This window comes from Notamacropus eugenii, chromosome 5 (genome assembly GCF_028372415.1).
Source record: "Notamacropus eugenii isolate mMacEug1 chromosome 5, mMacEug1.pri_v2, whole genome shotgun sequence".
Lineage (NCBI taxonomy): Eukaryota > Metazoa > Chordata > Mammalia > Diprotodontia > Macropodidae > Notamacropus > Notamacropus eugenii.
Genome location: NC_092876.1, coordinates 46999877 through 47027617, shown reverse-complemented (window position 1 = coordinate 47027617; position 27741 = coordinate 46999877). Strand labels below are relative to the sequence as shown.

At 42.2% G+C, this 27741-nt stretch overlaps 2 protein-coding genes across 8 annotated transcripts in view; one reads left to right on the top strand and one right to left on the bottom strand.

The window, feature by feature from the left end:
* The window catches only part of RERE (arginine-glutamic acid dipeptide repeats), a 478375-nt gene extending 473316 nt beyond the window's left edge, over positions 1 to 5059 (top strand). For all 4 annotated transcript variants that reach the window (XM_072608761.1, XM_072608759.1, XM_072608758.1 and 1 more), the window contains 2 exons: positions 1256 to 1436; positions 1997 to 5059. In XM_072608761.1, the coding sequence (XP_072464862.1) occupies positions 1256 to 1436; positions 1997 to 2030 (215 nt within the window). In that variant the 3' untranslated portion in view covers positions 2031 to 5059. The remainder of the gene's footprint in view (positions 1 to 1255; positions 1437 to 1996) is intronic.
* Positions 5060 to 15263: 10204 nt separating this feature from the next.
* SLC45A1 (solute carrier family 45 member 1) overlaps positions 15264 to 27741 on the bottom strand; it is a 42950-nt gene continuing 30472 nt past the window's right edge. For 2 of the 4 annotated variants that reach the window (XM_072608764.1, XM_072608763.1), the window contains exons 6-9: positions 24593 to 24746; positions 21428 to 21604; positions 19227 to 19432; positions 15264 to 15749 (exon numbers count right to left, since the gene is read on the bottom strand). In XM_072608764.1, coding sequence (XP_072464865.1) covers positions 15483 to 15749; positions 19227 to 19432; positions 21428 to 21604; positions 24593 to 24746 — 804 coding nt within the window. In that variant the 3' untranslated portion in view covers positions 15264 to 15482. Of the gene's footprint in view, positions 15750 to 17865; positions 18070 to 19226; positions 19433 to 21427; positions 21605 to 24592; positions 24747 to 27741 lie in introns of those variants that run through there. The other 2 variants (XR_011966990.1, XM_072608765.1) reach the window with 2 other exon arrangements.

Genomic DNA, 27741 nt, shown 5'->3' with positions numbered 1-27741 from the left:
TTCAGGAAGGATATGGGAACAGCTCCCCTACCTTTAAGACCCCTCTGGCTCTGTCGTGGTGAGGGAGGCATCCTACACCTTCAGGAGAAGGGATTCCAACAATCTTGAAGAATACCTTTTTGCAGGGTCTGAAGAAGATGGACTTACCTATTCTGAACTAACTTAACAATTCTGTATTCTGCTTTTATAAGCTTTTTTTTCTTTATGTTATTTCATTTGTTGATCTTAGCTTCCATCAGTTATCTTTACGCAAATGATTCTCAGATGTATTTGTCTAGCCCTAACGCCTCAGACCTCCAGTCTCCATCTCCCAGCTGCCTTTGGAACATCTTGAACTCAGCATTTCTAAAACTGAGCTCATTTTCTTTCCCTGCAAATCTTCCTAACTTTCCTATTACTGTGGAAGGCACCATCTTCCCAGTCACCCACACTTGGAATGTCAATTTCATCTTTGAAGTCTCACTGTCTCTCACCCCTCCATAGCCAGTGAGTTGTCAAATTCTGTCATTCTACCTTCCTAACGCTTCTTGTATATGCCCCCTTCTGGTACAGACCTTCATCATCTCCTCACCATCACCTCACTTCTGTTTGGCTTCCCTCTCTCAAATCTCCTCCTCCACTCAGCTGTCAAATTGATCAACCCCAAGGATGGGTTGGATTATGCCACACCCCTATTCATTCAACTTGAGTGCTTCCCTCTTGTCTCTGAGATTAAATATGAAATCCTCTTCTGGACTTTAAAGCCCTTCCTAATCTGGACCAGTCTTTCACACCTTACTCACTTCCATGTACTCTGTGACTCAGTGACACTGCCTGTCCACTGTGTCTGGAATTCTCCTTCTCTTCTTCTCTGTCTCCTGTCTTCTCTCAGCTCAAATTCCCCCCTTCTGCTCTGTCTTTGCCTGTCCTCTCAATCCTACCTCCCCTCTTGAATTATTTCCTATTCATCATATGTATATCTTGCTTATACATGGTTTTTTTTGTTTGTTTCCCTATTAGATTGCGAGCTCCTTGAAAGCAGAGATGGATTTTGCCTTTATTTTTTAATTCTCAACACTTAGCATTGACTTGAAAGCCTTAACAGTCTTAACTGCTAAAGCAACGGTGGTTTAATTTCTATTGACCATTTCACCCCTTCAAATGGAATGATCAACAAGTATTTATTAACTGTGAGCCAGGCACTGTGCTGGAACAAAAATATAGGAGATGAAAGAGTTCCTTTTTTAAAAAGTAACCGACTGTCCTTCTGTGGCAGGTACCCCGTATCCACGTGACCTGCCTGGTGCCATCCCACCTCCAATGTCAGCCGCCCACCAGCTACAGGCCATGCACGCTCAGTCTGCCGAGCTGCAGAGACTGGCCATGGAGCAGCAGTGGCTGCATGGCCACCCCCACATGCATGGCGGACACTTACCAAGTCAGGAAGATTATTACAGGTGAGGACCTCCTGTCTTTCTAAGTGGGTGCTGCCCATAGCCCCACCTTCTAGAGTTAGCCAAACTGAATTCTGCTGCCAGCTCCATTCTTGGCTTTGAGCCTCAGCCACCCACCCCAAAGCTTAGAGTAAAAGCAGTAGTGCTTTAAGTTCCTGTGGTCTTTATTAAAAGGGTTCTTCTGTTTTAGGATTCCCCCACCCCCACAGCCCTTGTACTTCATTGCTTACATGGAATTAACATTGCCAATACTGCCTGTGGACCTGATTGGCAGTTTGCTAGGAGGATTTTGTGTCTGCTTGGCCTCATGGGGCTCCCAATAGCATTCATTCTGTGGTGGGGATCTTGTGCCAGCGGGCATTCCCCAGTGCCTCAAGGGCTCAGGAAGGTAGAAAACAAAAAGGCCACCTGTGTTGGAGAAGTCACCTTGGAGAATCTGGACTCTCTGACCTCCAGGCCAGCTCCAGGCTCTTGTAAGGTCACCACAGAGCCTGCCTGGGCCCAAGGCTAAGATATTCTTTCTCTCTCTTCTCTCCCTCTCTCTCTCTGTCTCTGTCTTTTAGTCGACTGAAGAAAGAAGGTGACAAGCAGTTATAAGAAGTTATTTATTTGTAACAGCAGAAACCCCAAGTCAGGGGGAAGAGATGGGATTTTTTACATACAATAGGAGCTGCAAAAGCAAAGAGAATATCTTCTGAAGATTTTTTCATCTATTTAAAAAAATACCCGCAACTGAAGACTTCCCAGCGTACTAGTGTTCATTGGTAGAGAGGACGCCTCCGGGCTGAGTCAGGTCTCCCTGCATGATAGCCTCCTTAGGAGCTGAGTGAGTCCTGGACTAGGCGAAACATTCAGAAATCTTGCCTGCAATCTTGACGTTTGGTTTCATGTTTTCTTTTCCTTCCTCAATTTCACAGTAGGTGCTAGAATCCAGCTCACACCCATCACTGTGCGTGCAGAGACCATTAGACATATTCTTTAAAAACAAACAAAAAAAGACACCAGGATTGCAGATAGGTGGTGGCATATGAGTTTGGAACCCAAGAACTGTAATAAAAATCTACTTTTATTTTAATACATTGTAGGAAATCTTCATAAGTTGACAGAGAGCTCAGTTCTGCAGCATGGCTTTTTAAGTCTGTAAATATAATAATTTTAAAACAGAAACAACCATTTTTTTCTTCCACAAACTACTATTCTGATATATTTTTTTCCAGCCACGTCACTAATCGTGAATTCCTACCAGCTATTGACAAGAGTTGATTTTTTAATAAAAAAATATATATATATATATATGAAATTATCCTTTTAATTAAAGGGTAAAGATGGGTGTTACTAATTTAAAATGGGCAAAAGCTTGGAACTTGATTTGATGGCAGCAGTGAGCATCACAGGGTTTGCAGGGAATAACGTCACAAGCTGTTTCTCCATGTTTTTCCTTGAATGTAATTGTGGTTTGGTTTGGTTTTGGGAGTGTGCTTGGCCAATGGTGCAGACATCCACTGAACGAACCTCTTCCCTTTGCCCCAGGAGTGCAAGAATTAAATCCACTTTATTTGCATTGGTATTAATGGTTGTTCATGATCTTTCTCTGAGGGATAAGATAGGGGTGTGTGTGTGTGTGTGTGTGTGTGTGTGTGTGTGTGTGTGTGTGTGTGTGTGTGTGTGTGTGTGTGTGTGTGTGTGTGTGTGTGTGTGTGTGTGTGTGTGTGTGTGTGTGTGTGTGTGTGTCTGTAGACTCAAGAAGTGCATACATTTGATATGTTAAATGAACTAATTTTCCAGGACTTCCTCTTGAAGTTTCATAAACAGTGTGGGATTTGGTACCAAAAATGTGTGTGTGTGTGTGTGTGTGTCACAGATACACACACATGCGTACATATATATAAAATACACACATGTAATCCAAATAAATTCATACAGCTTAGTATTTGAAAGACAAACTGTGTGTTTGAGTTTTGTTTTTTAGGTAGATTATACAATTAAGATGCCAACACATTGGAATTTTAAAGGGTAGACTAAATTACCACTCCCACATTCCTTGGGAACAGCCTTATTGCCATAGGTGTGGACTACATTCGAGTGAGTCAGGACCTTGAATTTAATCAGATGAATGGCTGGTGGGCAGCATTGCATTTTTTGACTCAGGAGCAGCTGACCCACATGGGATAACCTCAGTCAAATGTGGAGAGCCTTTTCTGGCTTATCTTTTATCTCTGGGCAGGAAGAAGGTCAGGTGATACAGCTTTTTGAAGCCAAGCTATACAGGATCACCTCCCTCCATTTGTATCATTTTGCTCATATAACGCACTTTTACTCAAGCCAAGGGTTGGGGAGGTGCAGGGGACGTCTGCATCTGCTGACCATGTTTTCCACTGGTGCAAAACTTGTTCCGTTCTTTTTCTCTCAAACTCTCGAGGGCTATATCTCTGCCGTTTAAACTGTTCTGTGTGGTGGTCACGTCATAAGACTCTCCTGGACTATGGTAGATGAACTTGTAGTTAATCGTCCAGGTTTTTAAGGAATACATGACCTGCCCGGGACTCAGGCCGCTGTGACCGGCAGGAAGAAAAGCCAGTGTTCTGACGCAGAAACCAGCAACACTATTGGGTAGAGTTTTATTCTCCACTTCCGTTCTGGGACAAGTCCAGCTTCTTTATACCCATGTGTTTATAGCCTGGATTTCAGTTGGGCTTAATAGCAGGTTGTTTCTGTTGAAAGAGTTTTTTGCTTTTCTTTTCTCTCATTCCATGCCTGCCTTAACCCTCAGCTGCTTAGTGGTAGATGTTCCTTGGCTAACTCATTTACATTCAAAAGTGACCAGTCAGGGACAGGGCCTTTGGGGGCTAATCTGATGATAATATCAGAATGTCTTGACCTGCTGTGCACACATTTTCTCCTAAATTTTTAATGGAGCAAGTTCACCTCAAAATCTAGGGAGAATTAAGAACACTGGACTGCCACCTCTTCCATCCCTCATTTCACGTGTCTTTTTTTCCCTTTGGGATCTAAGATGGTGACCATTAAATTAATTCTGCTTTCTTTCCCCTTTATCCTATTATTCCCCATTTTCCCAAAGAAAAGAGAGTTGTGATTGTTTAATCTTTTTTTATAAGATGTCATGAGTTTCCTTTCTCAGTTGAACATTTTATTGTGTGTTAGTCTCCATGCCACCAACATCCCAAGGTGAAACGGGGAGATTTATTCGAATAAATTAGCTGATTAACCACAGCTTCTTGACAATGGCCCCAGGAACCATCTTGGTGTGCTGGATGCCCTTCACAGTGACCCAGACACATGGTTTCCTTTGGGATTCATTCACCCTCTTTTCAGTTGAAATTTCAGGTTTGTTTTTTGTTTTGTTTTGTGTTTTAAATGTATCTTGTTCAATGTTGTCAAGGCCAAGAGCTTCTTGTTTTGCGGCCTCACATGCAGTGTCCACTCTGATTTGCTACATTTATATATATCTGGAAGCTTAATGTACATAGGAGTAGTTTGCCATGAGATAACACAGTGTAAACAGAGTAGAAACCCAGAAATCGTGACTTCTGTGTTCTCTCCATTTGAGTATTTTGTAATTTTTTTGAAATATTTGTGGACAAATAAAACCAAACTACACTACAGAATGCAGGCATTGGCCAATGGAATGTGTCTCTTTACTTGGGGATGTGAAGTTGGGGAGGCTGAGAAGAAAAATCAAGATGCGTCCTGCAGAGCCAGAGCCTGCTTTGTATTGCCCTGCTCTCCTTGCTTTTACCCTGCCCACTTCCTCCATCTGCTAGGCTTGGGAAAGGGGCCATCTCCTTTAAGAGACAAGGAAAGGAACAGTGGGCACCACAGGAGCCAAGGCATCAAGGGAAGTGAGAGCTTGGGGTTGGGACCATATTCTTTTTATAGTCTGCTATTTCCAAAAAAAGGAGGGTCAGCTCTGTTGAAAACAAGCTCTTGATGTGTCTCTAACACAGTACCAGGGTGACTGCATTTATAGGAATTTGATTATAGATGCTTGTGCTTACTTCTAGAGCAGTTTATGAACTTGAAAAAACTTTTAATTACTTTCAGTATAATTGCTTCACTTGTAACAACAATCTGTATTTTATTTTATGCACTTAAAAACTTTGCTCTGAGGAGTTCATAGAGCTCCCAAACTGCCAAAGAGGTCCACAATCCAGAAAAAAGGTGAAGAGCCTCTGACATAGGGAGTTTCTCCAAGGGCCCCCAAGCTAGGAAGAGAATTTACATTGTGGGGTGGTATAACGTGAAGAACAGAGCTGTACTAGAATGTAGATATGCTATGACTCCTGCCGTCCTCGAAAAGAAAAACCTCAGTCTCTTTTTCTCCAATGAAATAGATGAGAAGAAAACCATCTACTGTGGTGTAGGGTTAGAAACAGTTCCTGGTTCCAGTCTGTAAACCCCCACCCACTGTTTGTTTCTTCTTCCCCTCCTTACTCTCCCTCTTCCCACTTCTCCTCTGCCTCCCTTCCAGACCACCCCCTGCCACCCACTTAGCTTTGGTGTTTACCGATAGCTAAGAAAGAGGGGGATCCACAGCTAACATTTTTTATCCGTTGAAGTTTCCCAAGCAGAAATGATTGATCATTCATTAAAAACATGAAAACAACCACAGGAGAACAGCAGTGGCTACCTGCCTTGGATAACACAACAACTGCCTAACTACAAGGGATCCTACAGCCATTTATTGTTTAAAAATTGGATCTCCCTGTCTTACTAAGGCTGGAAGTACAGTGGCTACTCACAGGTCCATCACTGCTGATGGGCAAGAGGTTTGTATCTGCTCACTTTCCAGCCTGGACTAGTTCATCCCTCCTTAGGCAACCAGGTGGGCCCCACTTCCAGGAATTCACCATGTTTGATGCCATACTTTGCACAGGCACCCAATTGGCCCAGCCCATAGCTTCTTAGAATTCCTCACATCAAGAGGTATGCCAGCCTCAGTCTCCCAGGTAGCTCAGATTATAGGTACAAACCACCATGCCCAGTTCAGCCATTGTTTAATATTACCCAAGTGAGGAAAAACTCACTAACTCTTGAGACAGTCCATGTTAATTTTGTATAAGAGTAATTGTTAGGATAGTTTTCTTTACGTTGAGCCTAATTCAACCCTCCTCCTCTCCCCCAACAGAACCAGACTCATTCCTCTTGCCAAGGCAGTTACCATCCCTGCACCAACTGCCTCAAATCTCCTCCCAAGCCAGACATCCCCTTCAGCCCTCAATGCGCATGCTGGATACCCATACCTGATGAAACTTGTTAGTCATCATAGAATGCCTTTTATTATTTTAAATAAAATGCCATCATTTGATAAAACAATTTCTGTATTCTAACCAAGAGCTAAATTAACTGACTTAGTTTTCCTAATCTGGATATGTAAATTTTGTTCGTCTTAAAAAACATTTTATAACTACTGACATCACCAGACCTTGTGCCTAACCAGTAATAAGTCCTTTCAACAAGCTGTTCTATTTTTACATTATTTATATACAAAAGCAATATGGTGCAACCTGCCTGTGTCCACTTCTTGTAATTTGTATGTTGAAAAGGTACCTTTTTCTTCCTAATCTCATTTCTGTGTGCTTTTTTTCTATGACTTCAACCCCTCCAAAATTGCTATTTCAGGATTAAAGAATTTCCTTCTGTACAAACTTGATTTGCACTAAATATACTCCATGTACCTTCCCCCTCCTCACCCCCTTCCCCGCTTCTTATGCAGAAAAGTCAAATTCCTCAGACTTTAAGGGTGCCATAGTCCAAAGGACCTCTTGAATGTGGATATACCCAAAGGAGCATTGAAAACTTGCGCCAGCAACATTGTACAGCAGACCTTAGTCAACTCTTAACTCTGCCAAAGGCCATCTGTGAAGTCTTGAGCAAGTCACTTATTCTCTATAGGTCTCATTTTGCTCACCTGTAAAATGTAGGGGTTGTACTAGATGCCTTGTAGGAGTGGCCTGAGACAGAGAATGTGACATTCCCGAGATCACCAGGCTAGTGTTCCAGCTGGGATTTGGACCCAGTCGTCTAGGGTGATATGTATGCTGATATATATTCCCCTTGAGTCCCAAGGCCTTTGACAAAGCCTCTTATCACATAGTTACCAAAGAAGGAATTTCATATCCCAGGTCTTGCCACTTTTCTCACAAATACCAGCACTTTAGCCCACTCATGTTATCAGTTTTCTTTCTCCCATCATGCTGTTTGAACGCTTATGTATTCAGGACAATAACAGATCATATCAGTTTGTCAGCTACTAGAATTAAGGGGGTTTGGAGAAGGCTTCCTGTAGAAAATGAGATTTTAGTTGACTTGAAGGAAGTAAGGAATGCAGAAGGCAAAGATGAGGAAGGGAGAGCATTCCAGGCATGGGAATGACCAGAGAAAATGCACAGCCAGATAGCACTGAGAGATGTTGTATTTTGTGCGAGGAACAGCTAGGAAGCCCATTTACACTGGAGAGAAGAGTAAGGGGAGCACACCAAAAGGTAAAAAAGAAAGCGTGTGGAAAGGTGGAAACTCGGTTATGGCGGTGTTATGGAGCCACCAGAGTTTATTTACTAGGGCGAGTGGTGACCTGATCAGATATGCACTTTAGGAAAATCACTTTTTTTGCCTGAATGTAAGATGGACTGGAGTAGGGAGAAACTTGAAGCTGGCAGACCCCACCCCACCACCCTCCGTCCCCCAGGAGCTATTGTGGTAGTCCAAGTGGGAAGTGATGAGGGCCTGCTCCTGAATTTTGGAGGAAAAAATGGTCTGTATTCAGATGTTACAAAAATGAAATTGATAGGCCTTGGCACCAGGTTGTGGGGGGAGAAGGGGGGAATAAGAGAGGAGTCAAGGATGACATCTACATTGCGAGCCTAAGGGACTAGGAGGATGTTTTTTGCCTCCTACAGCCATATGGAAATTAGGACCAGGGGAAGGCTTGAGGGGAAAGACAATGAGTTCAGTTTTGGACGTGTTGCGTTTAAGATGTCCACTGGTCATCCAGTTTGAGATATCTGAAAGGCAGTTGGGAGACTGGAGGTCAGCAGAGAAGTTGGTATAGGATAGGTTGATTTGAGAAATTAAATCCATGGGAGCTAATGAGATCACCAAGTAAAAGTAGTATAGAGGAAGGACAGAAGACCCCAGACAGATCCCTGTTTAGTGAGTGTGATCTGGAAGAGGATCCAGAAAGACACAAAGAAGAAGCAAATAGGAGGGAGAGAGGGGGGTGCTGAAAACCTAAAGAAAAGAGTATCAAGGAGGAGAGAGACCTCAATGGTGTCAGAGGGTGCCGAGAAGTCAAAGAGAATAAGGATTGAGAAAAGGCCATTAGATTTGGCAACTAAGATCAGTAACTTTGGAGAGAACAGTTTCAGTGGAATGATGAGGTTGGAAACTAGATTGTAAGGGGTTAAAAAGAGGAAGAGGAAGTAGAGGCATCTGTCGAAGACAGCTTTTTGAGGTCTACAAAAGGCAGAAGAAAAACAGCACGATAATTAGCAGGTGTGGAAGGATCAAGTTGAGGCTTTTTGAGGGTAAAGGATACATGAGCATATTGGTAGGCAGGAGGAAAAGGGCCAGTTGGCAGCAACTGAAGATGTGAGAGAGTGGAGATGACAGAGGAGGCACTCTGTTAGAGGAGATGTGATTTGTGCAGGGAGAGGGGTTAGCCCCATAAGGAGTAAGGTCACCTCTTCATGTGAAACGAGAGGAATAGATAGTGGCATCTGAGTGATACAGGATGAAGAAGAGGGAGTCACAGTCTTAAGTTTTTTCTGTAAAACATGAAGCATGGTTCTGAGCCAAGGGAGTGTGAGGGAGTAGAAGCCATGGGAGATTTGAGGATGGGTAAAAAGCTTTGGAAGAGTGGGATGGTGAGTTAAAGGAGATATAGGATTCCCTGGTAGCAGTGAGGGTCCAATTGAAGTTGTGTAACATAACTTTGTGGTGGATCCTCTCAGAGTGATTGCATGATTTTCTCCACCTTTATTCAGCATGTATGTGAGAGTGAAGGTGATATGATTCAAGATTGAGGTATGGAAAGGCAAAATGAATTGCCAGAATTGAATTGGTTCACCAAGGGGTTAAGATGGGGAAAAGAAGAGTGTGGCTTATGCAGAAATGATGGCCTGGGAGAGAACTGAGAGGTCAGGGGTTGGAGGTCACAATATGAAAGAGTAGGATTTGGTAAGGGAAAGCAGAGGGAGGGGATATGGTCAGATTTTGAAATTCTTAAATGTGGAGGTAGTGCTGAATGATGGTGAGATCAGAAGTAAAAATATGATTTGTGTGTGCATCTGAGGTGGGGTAGAAGGTCATTCAAGATGAGTTAGTTGAGGAAATGAGAGGTTAGGGTTTTTGAGGGAGAGTCATGATTGTATGGTAAAAGTCCACTAATGTGAGGGCAGAATTTGAGGGGAAGAGAAAAATTCTGAGCCAGGTACTAAACTCATGGAGGGGAGGTAGTGACCTGAAAGTCTGTAACCAACAAGTATCAGCATTTTGATTGGGTGGTAGGAATTGCATTAGCCTCAAAGGAGGAGAGTATATTGAGTAATAGGAGATAGGGAGAGAACCCAGCAGTGGCAATGGGGAGCAAAGAGTATTCCAGCCTTGACCAGTTAGCCTAGGGGAATGAGTAAAAATAGGCCAGTACTGGAAAGGGTGGATAGTGAGGATATATCATCAGAGGAGGGCCAGGTTTCAGTGATTGCTAGAAGACAGAAGGAGTGGGAGAGGAAAAGATTTAGGATGCAGTGAAGTTTGTTGCCTGTGGAACAAGCATTCCAGAGGGCACTTTGGAAGGACTTGGTAGAATTTGGATGGGGTTTGGGGATGCAAGGATTTAGGGGGATGGAAATTAGGCATGGAAGATAGAGAATGGGTTTTGAATGATGACATACAGGAGTTCAGAACCATTGGGATGTATAAGGTATGACCAGATGTGAGAACATTTATCATAAAGTGGAAGGCACTACTCCTCTGCTCTCTAAAGGCTGGAGATAAGGCAGGCGTTGACCCAGCGGGAAGTCTTGCTCTCCACCAACTTTCCTCTTCCTCTTCCCTCTAGAGGCAGCAGAAGATGGAAGGTAAGTATTGTCTCCTGGCTTCCAGGACACTCTTTTTCTTTCCCCAAAGAGTTCAGTGCCTAGACTCAGTCTTTCTTCTCCCTAAGTCCTACCCCCATGCTAGGGGACTTCAACATATAATATTGACCCTCCCTCAAACTCTAACCTCCCAGGTTCCTCAACTTACTTCACATGACCTACCCCTTCACCCCAGTTTAGCCACACAACAAATGATCATACTCTTGACCTTGCCATCACCCACAAATGCTCCACTTCCACGTTCACAAACTGAAATTCCCTTTAAGTAATCACATTTTATCATCAATCCACCTCTCCCTCTACCTTGTATCTCCTAAGCCAAGTCTTTGTCCTCATGAACTCCAATTTCTCCACCCCTCAATTTCTCCCCCCTATCCCCAATCTACCCCAATTAGCCATTCTCCTCTTTTCCCCATCTTGACCCCTTGGTGAATTGGTTCAGCTCCATACTGTCCCTCTCTATCCCCCTTATTGCATGACCAATGTTGCCATACCAAGCCTCAGCCATGGATCACTCCCACCATTCACTGTCTTTACCTCCTACTCACATGTTGCTGAATGAAGCCAGAGAAAATCATAAACCCTGCTGACTGGATCCCCTACAAATTTTTATTGCATAACTTCAACTGAGCCCTCACTGCTAAAAGGCAATCCATTTACATCTTCCTAATTAACTCACTATCCTGCTTTCCATAGTGGTCCTTCCAAACCTTTTCATTACTCCTCTAACCTTCCCTGGCTCTCCTTTACCCCTCCCTCTCAGCTCAGAACCTGGCCTCATGTTTCACTGAAAAAACATCTCCTGGAGTTCCCTCTTCTCTCCATCTCATTTCATATCATCCCCATGCCTTCTCCCATTGTCCTTCACCACTATCTCACATGAAGAGCTAGCCCTTCTCACCAAGGAAAACCCCTTTATATGTACCTGGAATCATATTCCGTCTCATTTGTTATCTCACTCCAACCTCTCCTTGCTCTCTTATTTAGCCTACAGATAAGGCCATACCTCCCCATCCTCAAAAAAACTCCAACTTGATCTATCCATTCCCACGAACTCTTTTCTCACATCTCCTCTCTCCTTTATAATTAAACCCTTTGAAAAGGCAGTCTATGAGTGATGCTTTCACTTCCTTCCTTCTTTTAGAGTCTCTTTTCTGACCCCATCATTCACCAAACCTGCTCTTTCCAAACTACTGCCTCTCACTAATGAATATCTTAATTGTCAAATCTAAAGACCTCTTTTTGTTCCTCCTTGACTTCCCTACAACCTTCAACAGTCAGGCAATCTCTTTATCCTGAAAGCCCACCTCTAGACTTCTGTGACATTCCTCTGTCATGGTTCTATTTCTTCTCAATCAGCTTCCCTGGATCTTCATCTAGGTCACAGGCTGGGCTGTCCTGGGCTGTCTTCTGCCTCTATACTACTTCACTTAGGGATCTCTTTAGTTCCCATGAATTCAATCATCGTCTCTATGCACATGGTTCAGATCTACTGATCAAGCACTAACGTCTCCTATCTACTGCCTATTAGATATCTCAAAATGAATGCCTTGTAGATGTACATCCTAAACAATCATTATCTCTCCACCTACAATCTCCCCCTTTCCAAGTTTCCCATTTACTCTCAAGGGCACCACTGTTCCTTCTAAATTTGCTGACTTAAAGATGTCATCTTTTACTCCACCTTATCACCCACCCCGCATACCCAAATCTGTTACCAAGGCCTGTCCATTTTACCTTCATATCATTTCTCACGCATCTACCCCCTCTTCTCTGATACTGCTAGCACGTTGGTTTGGGTCCTCTTCACCTCATTCCTGGGCTATTAAACTAACCTTCTGGTCAGTCTCCTTCCTTGCTCTCCATTGTAATTCATTCTTCACTTAGCTTTCAAATGAGTCTTCCTAAATTTAACCATGTCCTCTCACTCTTCAGTCAAGTCTAGTGGCTTTCTATCACCTCTGGGATCCAATACAAAATCCTCTGACATGTGAAGCCCTTCACAACCTCAACTTCTTGCTTTTCTGTCTTCTTTACTCTCATCCCGCTCCACCTACTCTGCAGTCCAGTGAAAATGGCCTCGAGTATCTCCAACAAAATACTCCATTTTCCAACTTCAGGTATTTGTACTGACTGTCCCTGCATACCTGAATCTTCTCCCTCATCATCTCTACTTCCTCATTTCTCTGGCTTCCTTCAAGTCCCACCTTCTAAAAGAAGCCTTTCCTGCTCCCCCTTGATACTAATGCCTTTCCTCTCTGGATTATTTCTGATTTGTCCTGTATTTAGCTTGTTTGTACATATTTTCATGTTTTCTGCCCCATTATACTGTGAGATCCTTGAGAGCAGAGACTGTCTCTTTGCCTTTCTTTGTATTCCTAGGGTTTAGCACAGTGCCTGATACATAGGGACTTAATCGATGCTTATTGACTATTAACTGAATGAATGAGCAAAAGGTTAATACCTAGCTTGGAAAAAAAAATGGATTTTTCTTTAAACAGATTTGAAAATTGCTTTGTTCAAGCAATAACTAGTTTGACGTAAGCTCCCAAATTCGTTTAAGGTGCTTATTTGCCGTTCTGATGTTACTGAACCTACAACACCTGATCATTTCCCTCATTTGAGTAGTCAAGCTCTTGAACATCCCCAACCCAACTCCTTCTTCTCCTATACAAGAAACACGCCTATGTCTGGTACCTCGTATGCCACCACGTGGCAGCACTAGAAGAAGAAAAAGCTTTTGTCCTTTACTACACAATGGGTGAGGTTATATTATATTCTCATAGCATCGTTTTCCTTAGCCAGACCTGTAATTTCATTGGTAAAGGGAACTGCCAATGAGGACCTTCCTGTTGCCAGTGCTAACTGACACTAACTTTGCAGTTTAGAGACTTGCTTGGGACCTCAAGAAATTATTTACTGGGGGTCTCACAGCTAGGAAATGTCAGAGACAAGAGGTGAACCAAAGTCTTCTAGACTCCAAGATGACGCTCTTCTCTGTCCACTGTAATAGGCTACCTCTCATTCATTTATTCAATAAATATGATATGTGATATGTACTGTGTAGTCAAAGTTAGAAAACTAGGAGTTGGAGGGGAGGGGAGAACTGTGTACTTAGGGTTAGAGGAAGATCTCAAAAGCCATCTGAACTCTTCATTTTACAGATTAAAAAACTGAGACCCAAGATCACACAGGTAGTAAGTGGCAGAACCAGGATTTGAACACAAGTCCTCCGACTTCAAACCCAACATCTGTTCCATTTAACTATACCTATTTGGAAATAATTTGGCTGGAGACTAGTGAGAGAGAATTTCACCCTAATCTAGTCAGAACTAGACATGGGCCCACAAATACTTGAAGAAGTTTCCCCAAATCAGTCTAGTAACCTTTGGCTAATTCTACCTAGGATAGGTGAGTCAGCTGTTTCTTTTTATTAAAAATTCTCCACAGGGAGATTCCTAGATTCTGCTTGTTAACTGTCAGTCAGTAAGGACCTACACGGTGCTGTTTTCTTATCCGTTGATCAGGCTTAGGGAGACAAGATGAGCACCTGTGTTCTGGGGAGAGATACTCTCCTTTAATAGTCCAAGACAGGGCACATGACTTAATCGATCATATAATCAAATTCATGATGATTGATATTTGAAGGATACTTTGAAGGGATGAGCCCCAGTATTGCTTCAGCCCCTGTTGTCACCACCATTGCAGTGGTTCAGCCTTTGTTTGTTCTTGGCAATGTAGTTGGGATGTCAAACTTGGCCACAAAGCTTAAAAATATTTAAAAATATGTGGATGCCAAGGAGGCACCCCCTATTTCTTTTTCTCCCTATCTCTTAATGCCAACTTTAGTGATATCTTTTGGGTGGTTTGCTTATAACCTTGAAGACAGTACCCTTTCCTATTAAACCAAAAATGCCTATTCTCACCTCCAAGATTGGGTGATTTTCTTTAACCTGAGACATGTTGAGCTGCCTCTGAGTTAAAATGCCCCAACACCAAAACGATCCTTTACTGTCCCCCTGGTCTCTTCTGCCTACCTGCTTGGAAGATTCTGAGACTTGCATCATGTTGGTTGACTAGGAAATTCAAGTTTTGATCCATGATCTCTCTCCCCACCTCTAGTTGTGGATTCCTTTGGTGGTTCACAAAAATGACAGATTACAAAGTAAAAGTGATGAACAAACTGGACTTGTGGGCCAGGAAGCTATTCTGGCTGTACCTCTAGCCTTAAGTTCCCTCCCTTTCATTGGACTTCGGTCTCCTCTTTTATAAAATGGATGAGCAAAAAATTAATAGCCAGCTTGGAAGTGCATGCAGAGGCTGCCAGGCTATTTCAGTGGAACGATCTGTGATCTTTTTGGCCTCCTCTAGTTCAGTGATCCAATTCTACTGTACACTTACATAAGAATCTTAAGGATAAAACAAGGCTTTTTGACCTGGAAATATATATCTCAAAGGAAATTAGCTAAACTCTCCTTTGTGATTTAAAATGAAAGTGGACCCCATGCCTCCCAGAATATCTTAAAGGAATTAGCTTTATATTAAATGGTGAATGCTGGGATTCATGAGGTCTCTTCTGTTAGTAAGTCACAGGAGAAACACAGTATTCCTCCTTTCAGTCCACACTCATGGCTTCTTCCATCTTGGATCAATAGAGTCCCCCTACTTACCCCGCGAGGATGACCCCTCACCATTAGAGAAAGGAGGCTTAGGGTTTTTTTTTTTGTTTGGTTTTTTTTTTTTGCTTTTTTTTTGGCTATTATTTATTGCCTTGTCACATATTTACATTCCAAAAGGAAATCTTTCCACTTGTACACCGGTTGAGGAGGCTGGTCAAGGCAATCCAGTCATTCCATTGGTCAGCTCTTAACTAGCCCTTTTTCAAAATGCCCGTGTCACAAGCGTTAGTCCCAAAACAGAGGTCCTCAGGGTGCTAGATGTTCAGTAGAAGTGGCTGGTGTTCCTCTTCTAACTCCTCACTGGGAGGAATTTCATAAATGACAAAAAGGGAAGAGTACAAGCAGCCCACAAAAGACACAAGGCTGGAGAAGTACATTACCCCATTGGCACTGCCCACCACTGAGGTCAATGGTCCCATGATGATGGAGACGAGAATCTGAGCTAAAAAGTACTGACAACTCAGGAGGGAGATGTCCACCCCCATTCCTCGCTTGGTGCCATCCACAGTTGACCCTGAAAACTGATTCAAAAGGAAGAAAAATGTGAGTAAAAAAAGTATGACTGGAACCAAGCGATGCATAATCCATTGCACTAACTCTTTAGCCCTAGAACCTTTTCTGAAACAACAACAAAAGAGTATCTAATTCATCTTCACAAATGTTAAGGCCACCAGGAAGCCCCCGTAGGACATTTTCAGATTTTTCTACTGCCATCCTCAAGCAAGAAAATAGTCCAAGAGTTCTATATTTGTCTTCAGAGTGATGACAGCACCCCAGAGAATCCAGGTCATAAACCAGATAAAGTTCAAAGAAGCGTGAGCTTCTTGGTCTCCTTGCAAACTATGAGATTCTGGGCCTAGGGCATGGTGGCATTCATGAAATAACTACTAAATTAAAAAAAAAAGTTTGGGGTATCTTGTTTTCCCTAAATTAAAAAAAAAAAGGAAACCGTATCTGTTGGAAGTATCTCTATGACAGAAATTCTCCACAATGAGAATTAGCATAGAATAAGCTAAACACCCTCTTTTTTAAAGGGTTAAAATCATTTGTGCATATGTAGAGTGAATTAATTCAATCGGTTTGCTTTGTTTCACATGCCTACTAAGCATTTATGGCATGGAGAAACTGAGCCTTCCAAAAGAGAGGAAAGGAAGAGAATTTTTTATAGTATTTTGGTAAACCAAGGTTGTGTGTGTGTGATATTAGAAAAAGAGCTAAGGTAGCAAGGACAATGAGAGGCTAGCCTGGGTCACCTGGAGAAAGAGGCACCAAGAGCTAAGAGAATGTCACAGACAAACTCAGCCTCTTTCACCACTGATTATGTTTCTAAAACAGAAATTCTTAAGAACAGGAATTCTTAATCTTTGCATGTATCCTGGACTCCCTTGGGCAGTCAATCTGATGAAGTCTAAGGACCCCTTCTCAGAATAGTTTTAGATGCATCAAGTGAAATACATTGAATTAAAAAGAAAATCAATTATATTGAAATACAATTATCAAAAATATTTTTAAAAGTTCACAGACCTCCCTCACTCCTACAGATCTTTAAGAACCTCTAGAAAGAAGTCACACATCTTTCCTAAACCAACTGATCTTCTGCCCCAGGACCTAGAACCCACAAAATGATGCTGTCACTGCTAGAGTTTAGACACATTAGGGGTCCACAGGTTTCACCAGTCTGCTAAAGGGGTTTAGGATACACCAAATCCTCATGAATCCCTGGGTTTAATAGATTTCTGCAGGATGGCTGAGGGAGTCAATCACCATTTATCAATTTATTTTCTTGGGAAAATGCAAGTTTTGGATGAACTATGAGAACACATTCTATTATTAAGTTAGAGACTGCCTGAAAACCCATTTCTGTTCCATCTTCTCTAACGATAAGCACCAGCAGCCTTGTGGTCATATGACAAGTGTTGCTGAATTCTCCTCGTAACGAAGCTGGTGACCCTTAATCAGGTGCCAACATTGCGGTCAGAAGCCAGAAGCTGTTCTAGCTGAGAGCTATTCATATGGAGAAGAAACCTTTCCTAATAACTCTCATATATTTACAAGTGGTTTACAGGTTTACAAAAGGCTTTACCTATATTATTGCACTCAACAGTCAGTTTTCTCTACATCGTTTTAATATAACACATACACAATTACAGATACATGTCAGAGCAGCATTGAAGCTCTGCCTCGGAGGATAATAATAACCTCTTAAGTCCGGAATGGGTCCCAGAGGTTGAGGCAGCCAAAACAAGAAGCTTCTGCTACTACTGGGATCACTATCAATCTAGACACCAAACTGTCCTCCGGCCTGCTTCTATCAGAAATATGTCCCTTGCCCCATTCTGTTCTGTGACCTAGGTCAATACAATAGCATTCTATGGGAGGAAAACAACTACCCCTTCCCTTGGGGAGATGGCTGGAAGACTTTCTGACATGTTCCTAGGAAACCCAATGTTATTAATAGAAGGATCTAAGCTGATCCTTGATTCTTTTCTGACCTCTGAAAGAGGGAGCTGATGGCCTCTCCTGGAATGAAGCACACAAACCACACAGCCCATCAGAAACAGCATTTTTGTCTGCTAAGGGTTGGGCACATCCATCTAATTCCAACGGTTAAGATGATCAGGACTTCTGGGTACTCACATTAATTAAAACTACAAGGGAGAGAGGCACAACTACTCTGTGTGCCGGAGTCTCTTGAAGACAGCCGTGTTCCTTTAACAGGAGGGGGGGGCTGCAGTGTCACCTGGGCTAGGGGCAATGCTCAGGAGGTCAGCGCCCATTGCATGACCCGGCTCTCTCGGGAAGAAAGTGCTTGGATGTTGCCAACATGGGACTGTGGCCTCACTGAAGAAATCAAGCCAAAAGAGTAGGGTGATTAGAATGGGTTCACTTATATATTCTAGCAGCCGTTACACACAGCCTGGTTAAAAAAGAAAGTTGAGTTGACACAATTGGGCTTGTTTCTAGAGTCAGCGTTAACTTGCCCACTCTTTGCCCAGGACTGCCAAGAGCGTCTCATAGCGAAAAGGGGAACCGTTTCTCATTGTGCTGAAGCTTGAGCCACAGAGCATCCTCATCTGCCACAGGGTGGCATGTGTGATATATTCAGGTATGCCCAGGGGGGTATCTCTTGGTTTCTTTCTCCACAGTATGGATGACTCTCATACTTGAGTATTAGAAGAATATCCATTTTTTACATAAGTAATCTGACATTGGAATGGAACCTGCCCCCTTGGTGCTGAACTCTACTTCCAGGTAGTATATAACTGACCCATCTGCTCACTGCCAAGCCAGGACTTCCTAAGCAAGGGAATCGGAGCCCCACTCCAGGCTGAGGCAGTGGGCAACACCAAAGTGCTCCATAGGAAAGGATGCCTCAGGCTCCTGCATAGAGGTAATTATGGATAGGTAACAGCCTAGAGAAGAAGGCAGAAGGGAGGGAGGGAGGGTGAGGAAGGAAAGGAGGAGGGAAGGAAGGATTAGGAAGGAGGAAAGGAAGGAAGGGGAAAGGATTTATTTTTCTTCCAACTCCACTCAACCTTTTATACAAACATGGCAGCAAGCACAGTGAGTCTGGCAAAGGAACTGGAAACAGTGGCCAGAGAGGGAAAGGGAAAGGAGAAACTACTTTTGTGGTATCTCACCTAGAAAGATTGTAGGGTAATAGTAATAATAACTACTGTTTATACAGTACTTTAAGCTACACAGAGCACTTTATGTATGTTGTTTCACTTTGTGTAGTGGAAAAAAGTGCTCTACTTGCAGTCAAAAAGGAAAGCTTGGGTTCCGATTGTGCTTCTGATGTTAGGTGTACACTAAGGTCTGGTGGGTTGGCCCCTGTGAGCCCTAGGCAGCTCCCTGTGCACTCTGCCTCAGGTGGGACTCAGGCGTATTGATTGGTCCTAAAAGGTTGGAGAAATGAAATTGGCCTAAGTAATACAAGTTCCCATTTTAAGATTTTTCATGAATATGAAGGGGGGATGGGGTGGGGCACCACCTACCTTTTTACTCTGGTAGTAATCACACAACAGAGAATAGGGGAGGGTGCAGAGGGTAGAAAATAATATCCCATATGTTATGCATAGTGATAAAACCACATAGATATTCCTGGAGAGTGTGGCAAGACCTGTCCCCAATCCAAAGGCAAGATAGGCAATGAAATACAGCGTGCGAATGCTGAAGTATTCTTCTAGCTTCTCTAGCATCGCTACAAAACAGAGAAAGAGAGTGAGCCACCACAGAGATCACAGAACATTTCATGAACTCCTCAGCTTGCCTCCCACTCACCTTTCCTAGACTATTTCATATCATTCCCTTTCACTCTGACTTGTGTATCAGTCATACTAGCCTGCCACTTATTCCTGATACGTCTCCCTGCCTGGAACATATGCCCCTCTCATTTCTATCTTTTGTTAATCCCTAGCTTACTTCAAAGCATAGCTTGGCTAAAACTTCCTACATAAGCCTTTTAATGTCCATCCCACTGCCCCTTGAAATGACCTTGTATATTACATATTTGTAAATTCCCCTCCCACAGTTGAATATAAGATCCTTGAGGGCAGGAAGAGTTTCAGGTGGTTTTTTTTTTCTTTTGTCTCTCCAGACATAATGCCTGGACCACACATAGTAAATAGTTCTTAATAAAAGCTGGTTAGATTGCATTAAATTGAAAGCATTAAATGGTCCACTTTACCCAGTGGGGTAACAGTTTTTCAAAAAACTTACTCCACAGTCTTGCTTCCTATGGAAACCTCCACTGCTCAAGGTTTTTGTGCTAGGGAGTCAGAGAAACCTACTAAGACCAAGGGCAGTGCAGAAATGTCAGCTCTGAGGGTTCTCAGTGGCTCACAGTCCTTTGGGATCTAAGTGTCAAAAGTTAGATCTTTACCATAAACCTAGCCACTGCTTTTCAGGGGTCAGTGTCTTCTCCTCCATTTGTAAAGATGAGGGTACCCCATCTAATGTCAAGTAGTAATGGGGTCACCAATTTTATAATAGGGGAACATCTTGTATAGCCTTATCAACAACTTTAAGTTCATTTTTCCATCGTCTTGATAAGAATCCTCACCAGCAGTTTAGCATGCAAGCCGCAAATATTAGCTTTTATAATATTTTTTGAACATTAGATTTTATAAGATTTTATTTTATTAGTTTTTTTAAATTATTAATTAGTTTTCTCCACCTACAAAGAAATTTTGGTGAAAACGTCCACTTCCATTTAACAATGTGATGGGTGTTTGATTGTGTTACCTAACAAGGGAATTTTCAGAAGAAGCTGTGTCTTCTCCAAATAGTCTGAACATTTAACCAAAAACACAAATAGATCTACTATTATAGTACCCCAGTGCCCAACTAAATGTTATACAAAATTTCAAAGCTATCTAGAGCCTAGCCTTTTTTGAAGGCAACTAGGTGGGGTAGAGTGGATGGAGCACCAGTCCCGGAGGGAGAAAGACCTGAATTCAAACCTAACCCCAGACACCTCCTAACTGTGTTGGGTAAGTCACTTAATTTGCCTGCCTCATTTGTAAAGAAGGGATGACAATAGCACCTAGTTCCCAAAGCTGTGAGGATCAAATGAGATATTTGTAAAATACTTTGCAAATCTTAAAGCCCTAAATAAATGTTAGTTATCATTACTTCCTTCTGAACAGATGTCTATGTAATTATATCTACCTGTCAATTTATATATTGATCTGTTATTTTGCCTCTGTTTGGAATCTCAAACCTTTGGGAATATAGTTGTAACCCGTGTTTCTAAACTGATCACAATGTCCTCCAATGCCATCATTCCAATCAAAGTGACCACCTTGCTACTCTCTGTACCCTTCAATTGACTTTCCATCTCCCATCTCCTTACTTTTGCATAGGCTGGCTCTCCCATACCTGGAATGCTCTCCCTCCTCAACTCTACCTCTTAGGACTCACTCACTAACTCCCTTCCAGGCTCATGTTAAAAGCTGCCTCCCTTAAAAGGTCTTTCCTGGACCCCTCTCCCACTCCCAGTTATTAGGGCTTTGCCCCATCACCCAAATCACTTTTGTGTATTTGTGTGTTGATTTATCTGTTTCTGTTTCCCCTGAGAAAATATAAGCCCCTTGAGGTCAGGGGCTGCTTCACTCTTGTCTTGGGTTTCCCTAGCACCCGCATAGTACCTGGCCCATACCAGGCAACCACAAACATTGGTTGATGAATTGAATACCTGAATAGAATGCTGCGCTGAATGCATAGATGCACATCCCCCAGCATCCCATGGTGACACCAGCATTATATTTCCGATAGTCTTCTGAAGTGTGAGGGGCTTTGGGGTTCCCTTGGAAGACCACCTCACCCATAAAGTCCGTATAGAAAAGCAGCATGCCCTCAAATGAGAGCCACCCTACAAGAAAAGACACAAGTGGGAAAAGCTTCTAACAAAGGAACCCTACTCTCTTTACCCTATGACTAGGTAACACAGTGGATAAAGCATTGAATCTCAAATCAAGAAAACTAAGGTTCAAATCTGGCTTCAGACACTTACTAGTTGTGTGACCTGGGGCAAGTCACTTAATCTCTGTTGCTTCAGTTTCCTCAGCTATAAGATGTGAATAATAACAGTACCTGTCTCCTAAGATTGTTGTGAGGATCAAATGAGATAATATTTGTAGAGTGCTTAGCACAATGTCTGGCACATAGTGCTTCTATGCCCATCTGTGTATCATTAATTCTATAGTACTGCCCCTTCCTCACTCCCTCTTCATCTAATACCTTCATTTCAGAACATGCAAATGATGAAAGTCCATGAGGATCTGTACAGGAAGAAGAGATATTTATCCAAAAGAAGAAAAGGGGGGGAAGAGAGAGACCATGTCCCAAACACTTAAAAAACTGTCTCATAGAAGAAAAATTCAAGAAACGTGTAATCACTGTACATGAGAGACTTATGAGAATGTTTGTATTTCCTTTTATTCAGCTTTATTATGTCATTCCTCCTGGAACCTTTGGCTAACTGAAACCTGTCTCCTCTTAATATTAATCTCACCTAGCTAGAATTCTGACTCCTAGAATGATAATGTTAAAGGAAGACTTTTTGACACTCCTGAGATAAGAAGCCAAAAGGGAGTCTGAGTTTCCCAAAGTGATTTATGTAACTCTTTGTGGAAGGATTCTTCTGAATCCACCTTTGGTTATCTTTGTGACATGTAAATCTCCTCCTCTCAATCATTGTGAACTCTCTAAATGTAGTCAGTTGGATCTGTAACCTAATTTAGCTTACCTAGAGAGTCTCTTTTAATCAGATCTGTTTCCTTAGGAGATGGATGAGATTATGATTCCATTGAACAAAATCTGTTCAAATTTATGGTCTAAGAAGATGTATTCAATTGCTACATATCAAAAATTATCTTTTTCCCTGATGTAATTTTTGTATAAAAAGGCTTGTTAGAACCTAATCTTGGTTCAGGATTATTTTTCTACCCCCTGAACCTGTGCTTAAGCATATAAATCTGGATTTTCACCTGTCTAATTTCTGCATTGTAATAGGTTTATTTGGCAACAGTAACCTACCTCATCAACTTGAAGGGAGATATTTTTCTTTTTCCTATAATAAAATATATATGTATATGCAAACGTATATATGTATGTATATATATGTTCTTAATGTATATGCATATTTGTTCAGCAATTCATTTATGTGCATCTTTTTTGCTTATTTGTTTGCCCCAACTGGAGATATTTAGAGGCTGGAAAAAGCATATCCCCCACTGGTGAAATGAACATAGACTTGGAGTTGGAAGGGTTCTTAGAAGTCATCAAGTCCGTCAGGTTATTTTACACATGGGGAAACTGAGTTTCAGAAAGGTCATGTGATTTGCCCAAGGGAGAAGGAGAATTGATGGAGGGACATGATAGTTGTCTTTAGACACATGAAGAACAAGCGAGATAATATTCTTTTCTCAGAGTGTCAAAAAGTCTTCCTTTAATATTATCATTCTATGAGTCAGAATTTTAGCAAGTTTAATTTTAGTTAGATTAATATTAAGAGGAGACAGGTTTCAGTTAGCCAAAGTTTCCTGGAGGAATGACATAATAAAACTGAATAAAAGGAAATACAAACATCCTCGTAATAGTATCTTATGTGCAGTGATTACACATTTATCACTGTAAAACATCGTAGGCTCTATATAAATGCTTATTCCCTTTGCTTCCCTTCCCAGTCAAGTGGAAGGAGGGCTCAGGTTTACTCTGCTTGGCCCCAGAGGAAGCAGTTGGGTAGGCACAACAATGAGCAAATGATGCAAAGATGGTAGCATGACTCAGGTGAAAGGACTTTTGACATCCCTTCCAATTCTGAGATTCTTAAAAATTTCCAAATGCCAGACAACTGATCCTTCCTCAGTGGATAGAGAATCAGGATTGGAGTTCATATCCAGCCTCAGACATTTACTAGCTGTGTAGCCCTGGACAAGTCACATCACCTTTGTCTGCTTCAACTTTAAAAAAAAATTGGGGATGAAAGCTCTTGCCTCCTAGTGTTGCTGTGAGGACCAAATCAAATAACATGTGTAAAGTGTTTTTTAATCTTTAAAGGGTTATATAAATGCTAGCTACTGCTAAGTGATTTAGAAGGAGCAGGGGAACCTGGAAATGGAGATGTATTGATTTCATACTCACCCTCCTCTTAATTTTTTCATAATCTTGCTACTCAACAATGACCCTGTACCAGTTTCAGCTAGCTACTTTGACAAATTAATGGTAATAATAGCATTTATATAAGTATTTAAGGTTTACAAAGTGCTTTAAACATATTCCTTATTACATATATAATTCTTCACAACAAGACTGAGAAGTGCTATTATTAATATTATTCTCATTTTATATATGAGGAAATTAAAGCAAGCAGAGGTTAAGTGACTTCTCCGGGGTCACACAGCTAGTTAGTGATAGAGGTAAGATTGGAATTCAGGTCTTCCTGACCCCAAGAATCCAGTATTCTATACATACTATGCCAACTAGTTGCCTAAAATGAATTAAAGAGGACTTTCTGGAAACAGTGCCTTAAGAATGCTATGTTCAAAAGCAGAGGAATTGGATTCAGATTCCCCACTCTGCCATTTGCTGTCCTTGTATTTCTAAGCAAGTCAGCAGTCTCACCTTCCTCATCTGTCCAATGAGATTGGGCCAGATGGCCTCTGAAGTCCTTACATTTCAAAATCTATGGACTCATGACTTCCCAAATCATTTCCAGATCTAAACACTATGAACTCCAAAGAGTAGGAGTAGGAGTGGGAGTCATGGTAGGACTTTCCATGGGAGAGCCACCTTGGACATCATTTTGGTTGTCAGGATTTTCTCTTTCTTCCTTAGCCATGATGTGGTTAGCACTTACCCAGGAAGTGGTTGATACAGAGATTTCTAAGAGCTTTCGGCATATGGCAGATGGTGGAACAGAGACGCCGCATGGAAAGTGATTGCTCTGAGACCTCCCCAGAGCCATTCAGCTCGCTCTCATATTTCACACCATTAAGCAAAATATTAGCAACCTGTAAAGGAGGATAAAAGCACAAAAATCAAGCTTGTAGCAAGACTGTCGATCATCACAGCCAAAGGACTGACTCATTCGAGGTAGATCAGGAAGAAACAGAGAGCGAGGCTAGAATCAGAAGACTGGGCAGAATGCCTGGGGTCCTTACTCCTGGGGAGGCCAAAGTTGGTGGGCCACTTGAGCATGGAATCTCTGAGCTGCCGGAGGACAAAAACAGGGTGGTAGGAGCATCCAACTATCCAAGGAGGAGTGGACCAGCCCAAGTCAGAAAGGGAACAAGTCAAAACTTCTATGCCACATTATGTGGGAGGGATCCAGCACACTCTACCAGGGGGTGGGAAACCTGCAGCCTCAAGGCCACATGTGACTTTCTAGGTCCTTGAGTGAAGCCTTTTGACTGAGTCCAATTTTATTAAGGGGATTTGGAATCAGTCAAAAGGCTGCACTTGAGGATCTAGAGGGCTACATGTGGCCTCGAGGTTGCAGGTTCTCCACCCCTAATCCTATGTACCCGCTGCTTACAGTTTCAGAGATTTGGAGCTAAAAGGGACTGACAATGACAAAATGGAGACCAAGTGATGGCTTACAGCTCCCTCTAGCGCCAGTCTGGTACTCTTTTGCTAATTGGAAAACTACAGACAGGATGGAAGAATTTAGAGTAGGAAGGGACCCAGTGTCCAGCCCAGCTAGTACAACCCCATCATTTTACAGATGAGGAAACAGAGAGAATTATTCAAGGTCACACAACTTGTAAACAGGAGAGTCAGAATTTGAACCCAGGTCCTCAGGTTAGGTGACCTTGAGCATTACAGAAAATCAAAGCGGGGAGGGACATTTTAAGTCATCCTCATAGTGAAGAGCCTGGAATCTATACCACATAAAGATCAGCTGAAGGAACTGGAGATGTTAAGCTTTGAGAGGAGTATTGGGGAGAGCCACCATGCTGTTGTTATGTAGTTGTCTCAGTTGTATCTGATTCTTTGTGACCCTGTGCTGGATTTTTTTGGCAAAGATCCTGGAGTGATTTGCCATTTATTTCTCCAGCTCATTTTACAGATAAGGAAACTGAGGCAAACAGGGGTAATTGACTTGCCCAGGGTCTTTCTGACTCCAAGCTTGGCACGGTATCCACTGTGCCACCTACCTGTCTTTAAAAACTTGAATATTGTCAAAGGAAAAAGAGATTAGGCTCATTTTGTTTAGATCCCTACAATAGAATTAGGTGTCCTCATTGGGTGGATAGGGAATTGCAAAGAGAATAATTTAGGCTTTTGATATAAAGAAAAAGCAGCCTACCAATTGGAACTACCTAAAAATGGAATCAGCTGCCTTGAGAGGTAGTGGGGTCCCCTCATGGCAGGGCTCCAATCAGAGGTCGAATGACCTCTTGTTGGGAACATGGCAGAGGGACTCCTTTTACAGGGAAGGGTGTCCACTGAGGTCTCTTCCTGTCTGAGAGGTTTTGTGATTCTGTGAGATGATGATGAAAATAACAATAATTATAGTTATTGTTTATGGCTAACATTTCTATAGCACTTAATAAGTACCAGGCACATCACTAATCACTCTGCAAATATCATTTCATTTGATCTTCAAAACAACCCTGGGAGTTGGATGCTTGTTTTTTTAATCACCATTTTACAGATGAGGAAACTGAGGTAAGTAAGTCAAGTGACTTGCCCAGGGTCACACAGCTACTATGAGTCTAAAGCCAGATTGGAACTCAGGACTTAAGAGCATAGTCACACTAAGAGTCAGCAAATTGGGGGTGGAGGGTAGGGGAAACTACCAATTTAGAGTATAAGGGAATTTAGAGATCAGCTAATCCAACCCCTTTATTTTATGACTAAGGAAACTGGGGCCCAGAGAAATGGAAGTCTTGTCCAGGGTTATATTTGTACTTAGGGGTTGAGATGATTTACAGACCTATATCTTCCTCCATAAAAATCTTGTTTTTATCCACTTTGGGACATAACAGTATTTGGGATAAACATTTTGGGAAGTGTTTACATTTCAACTTGGCATCCAGATACACATTTTAGTACATCTAAAGATCTCCTTTTGAGTCTTTGTTCCACTGTCATGCATGACGTGGGAGAGTTCATCAGTTATTGTAGAGTTATTAAACATAGAACCATGCATTAGGTCTCTGAAGGTCAAAATTCATATGGAAATCACTGTTTCACATGATCCCTCCCACCCTTCCCAATGGGTCTCCTGACTATTCCCAGGGCTCAACATTCCATCCTTCACTCTGGACCTTTGCTTAGGATGTCTCCTATGCCTGGAATACTCTCCTTCCTCTTGGAACCTCAAACTTTTTTCAAGGCTCAGCTCAAGCTCCACATGGAGACTTCCTTGATCCCACAAATTACTGGTGCCCCTCCTACTTTCTCTAAAATTACTTTGTATTTACTTAGCCATGCAAGTCCCCTAGTAGCTCCTTGAGGGTAGAAACTTGTAGGCTGTGAAGTGTAGTAGAAAAAGCTCCAGACTGGGAGGTAGAGGACCTGGTTCAAATTCTGGCTCAGTCACTTACTATCTGTTGACACTTGGACAAGTTACTTAATGACTTCAGACCTCAGTTTCTTCATCTGCAAATTATGTAAGTTGGACTTGATGACCTCTAAGGTCCCTCCTAGCTCTAGCTTTCCTAAGATATCTTCCATTTCTGAAACTATGACTGTTTCATTTTTGTTCTGGAGCTAGCACAGTAGTCAGTGACTAAACGCACGTTATATTGACTTAAACTGAATCAACTTCACCCTTCACCTACATCGATGTACCAACCCAACCCTACAAATACTAAAATGGTCTCTTTGGATATTGCTCAAGATCACATCCAATTGCTTAAGGTCACGTCCGATCAGGGTCAAAATAAAACCCCAGGATTTAGTTTGTGTTCTTGTCACACAACCAACAGGCACCTAAATAAAAGTCAGCAGCTCTTCTGAGGGTTGCTTTGTCTTCCTGGAAAAAGATCTCATCTCACA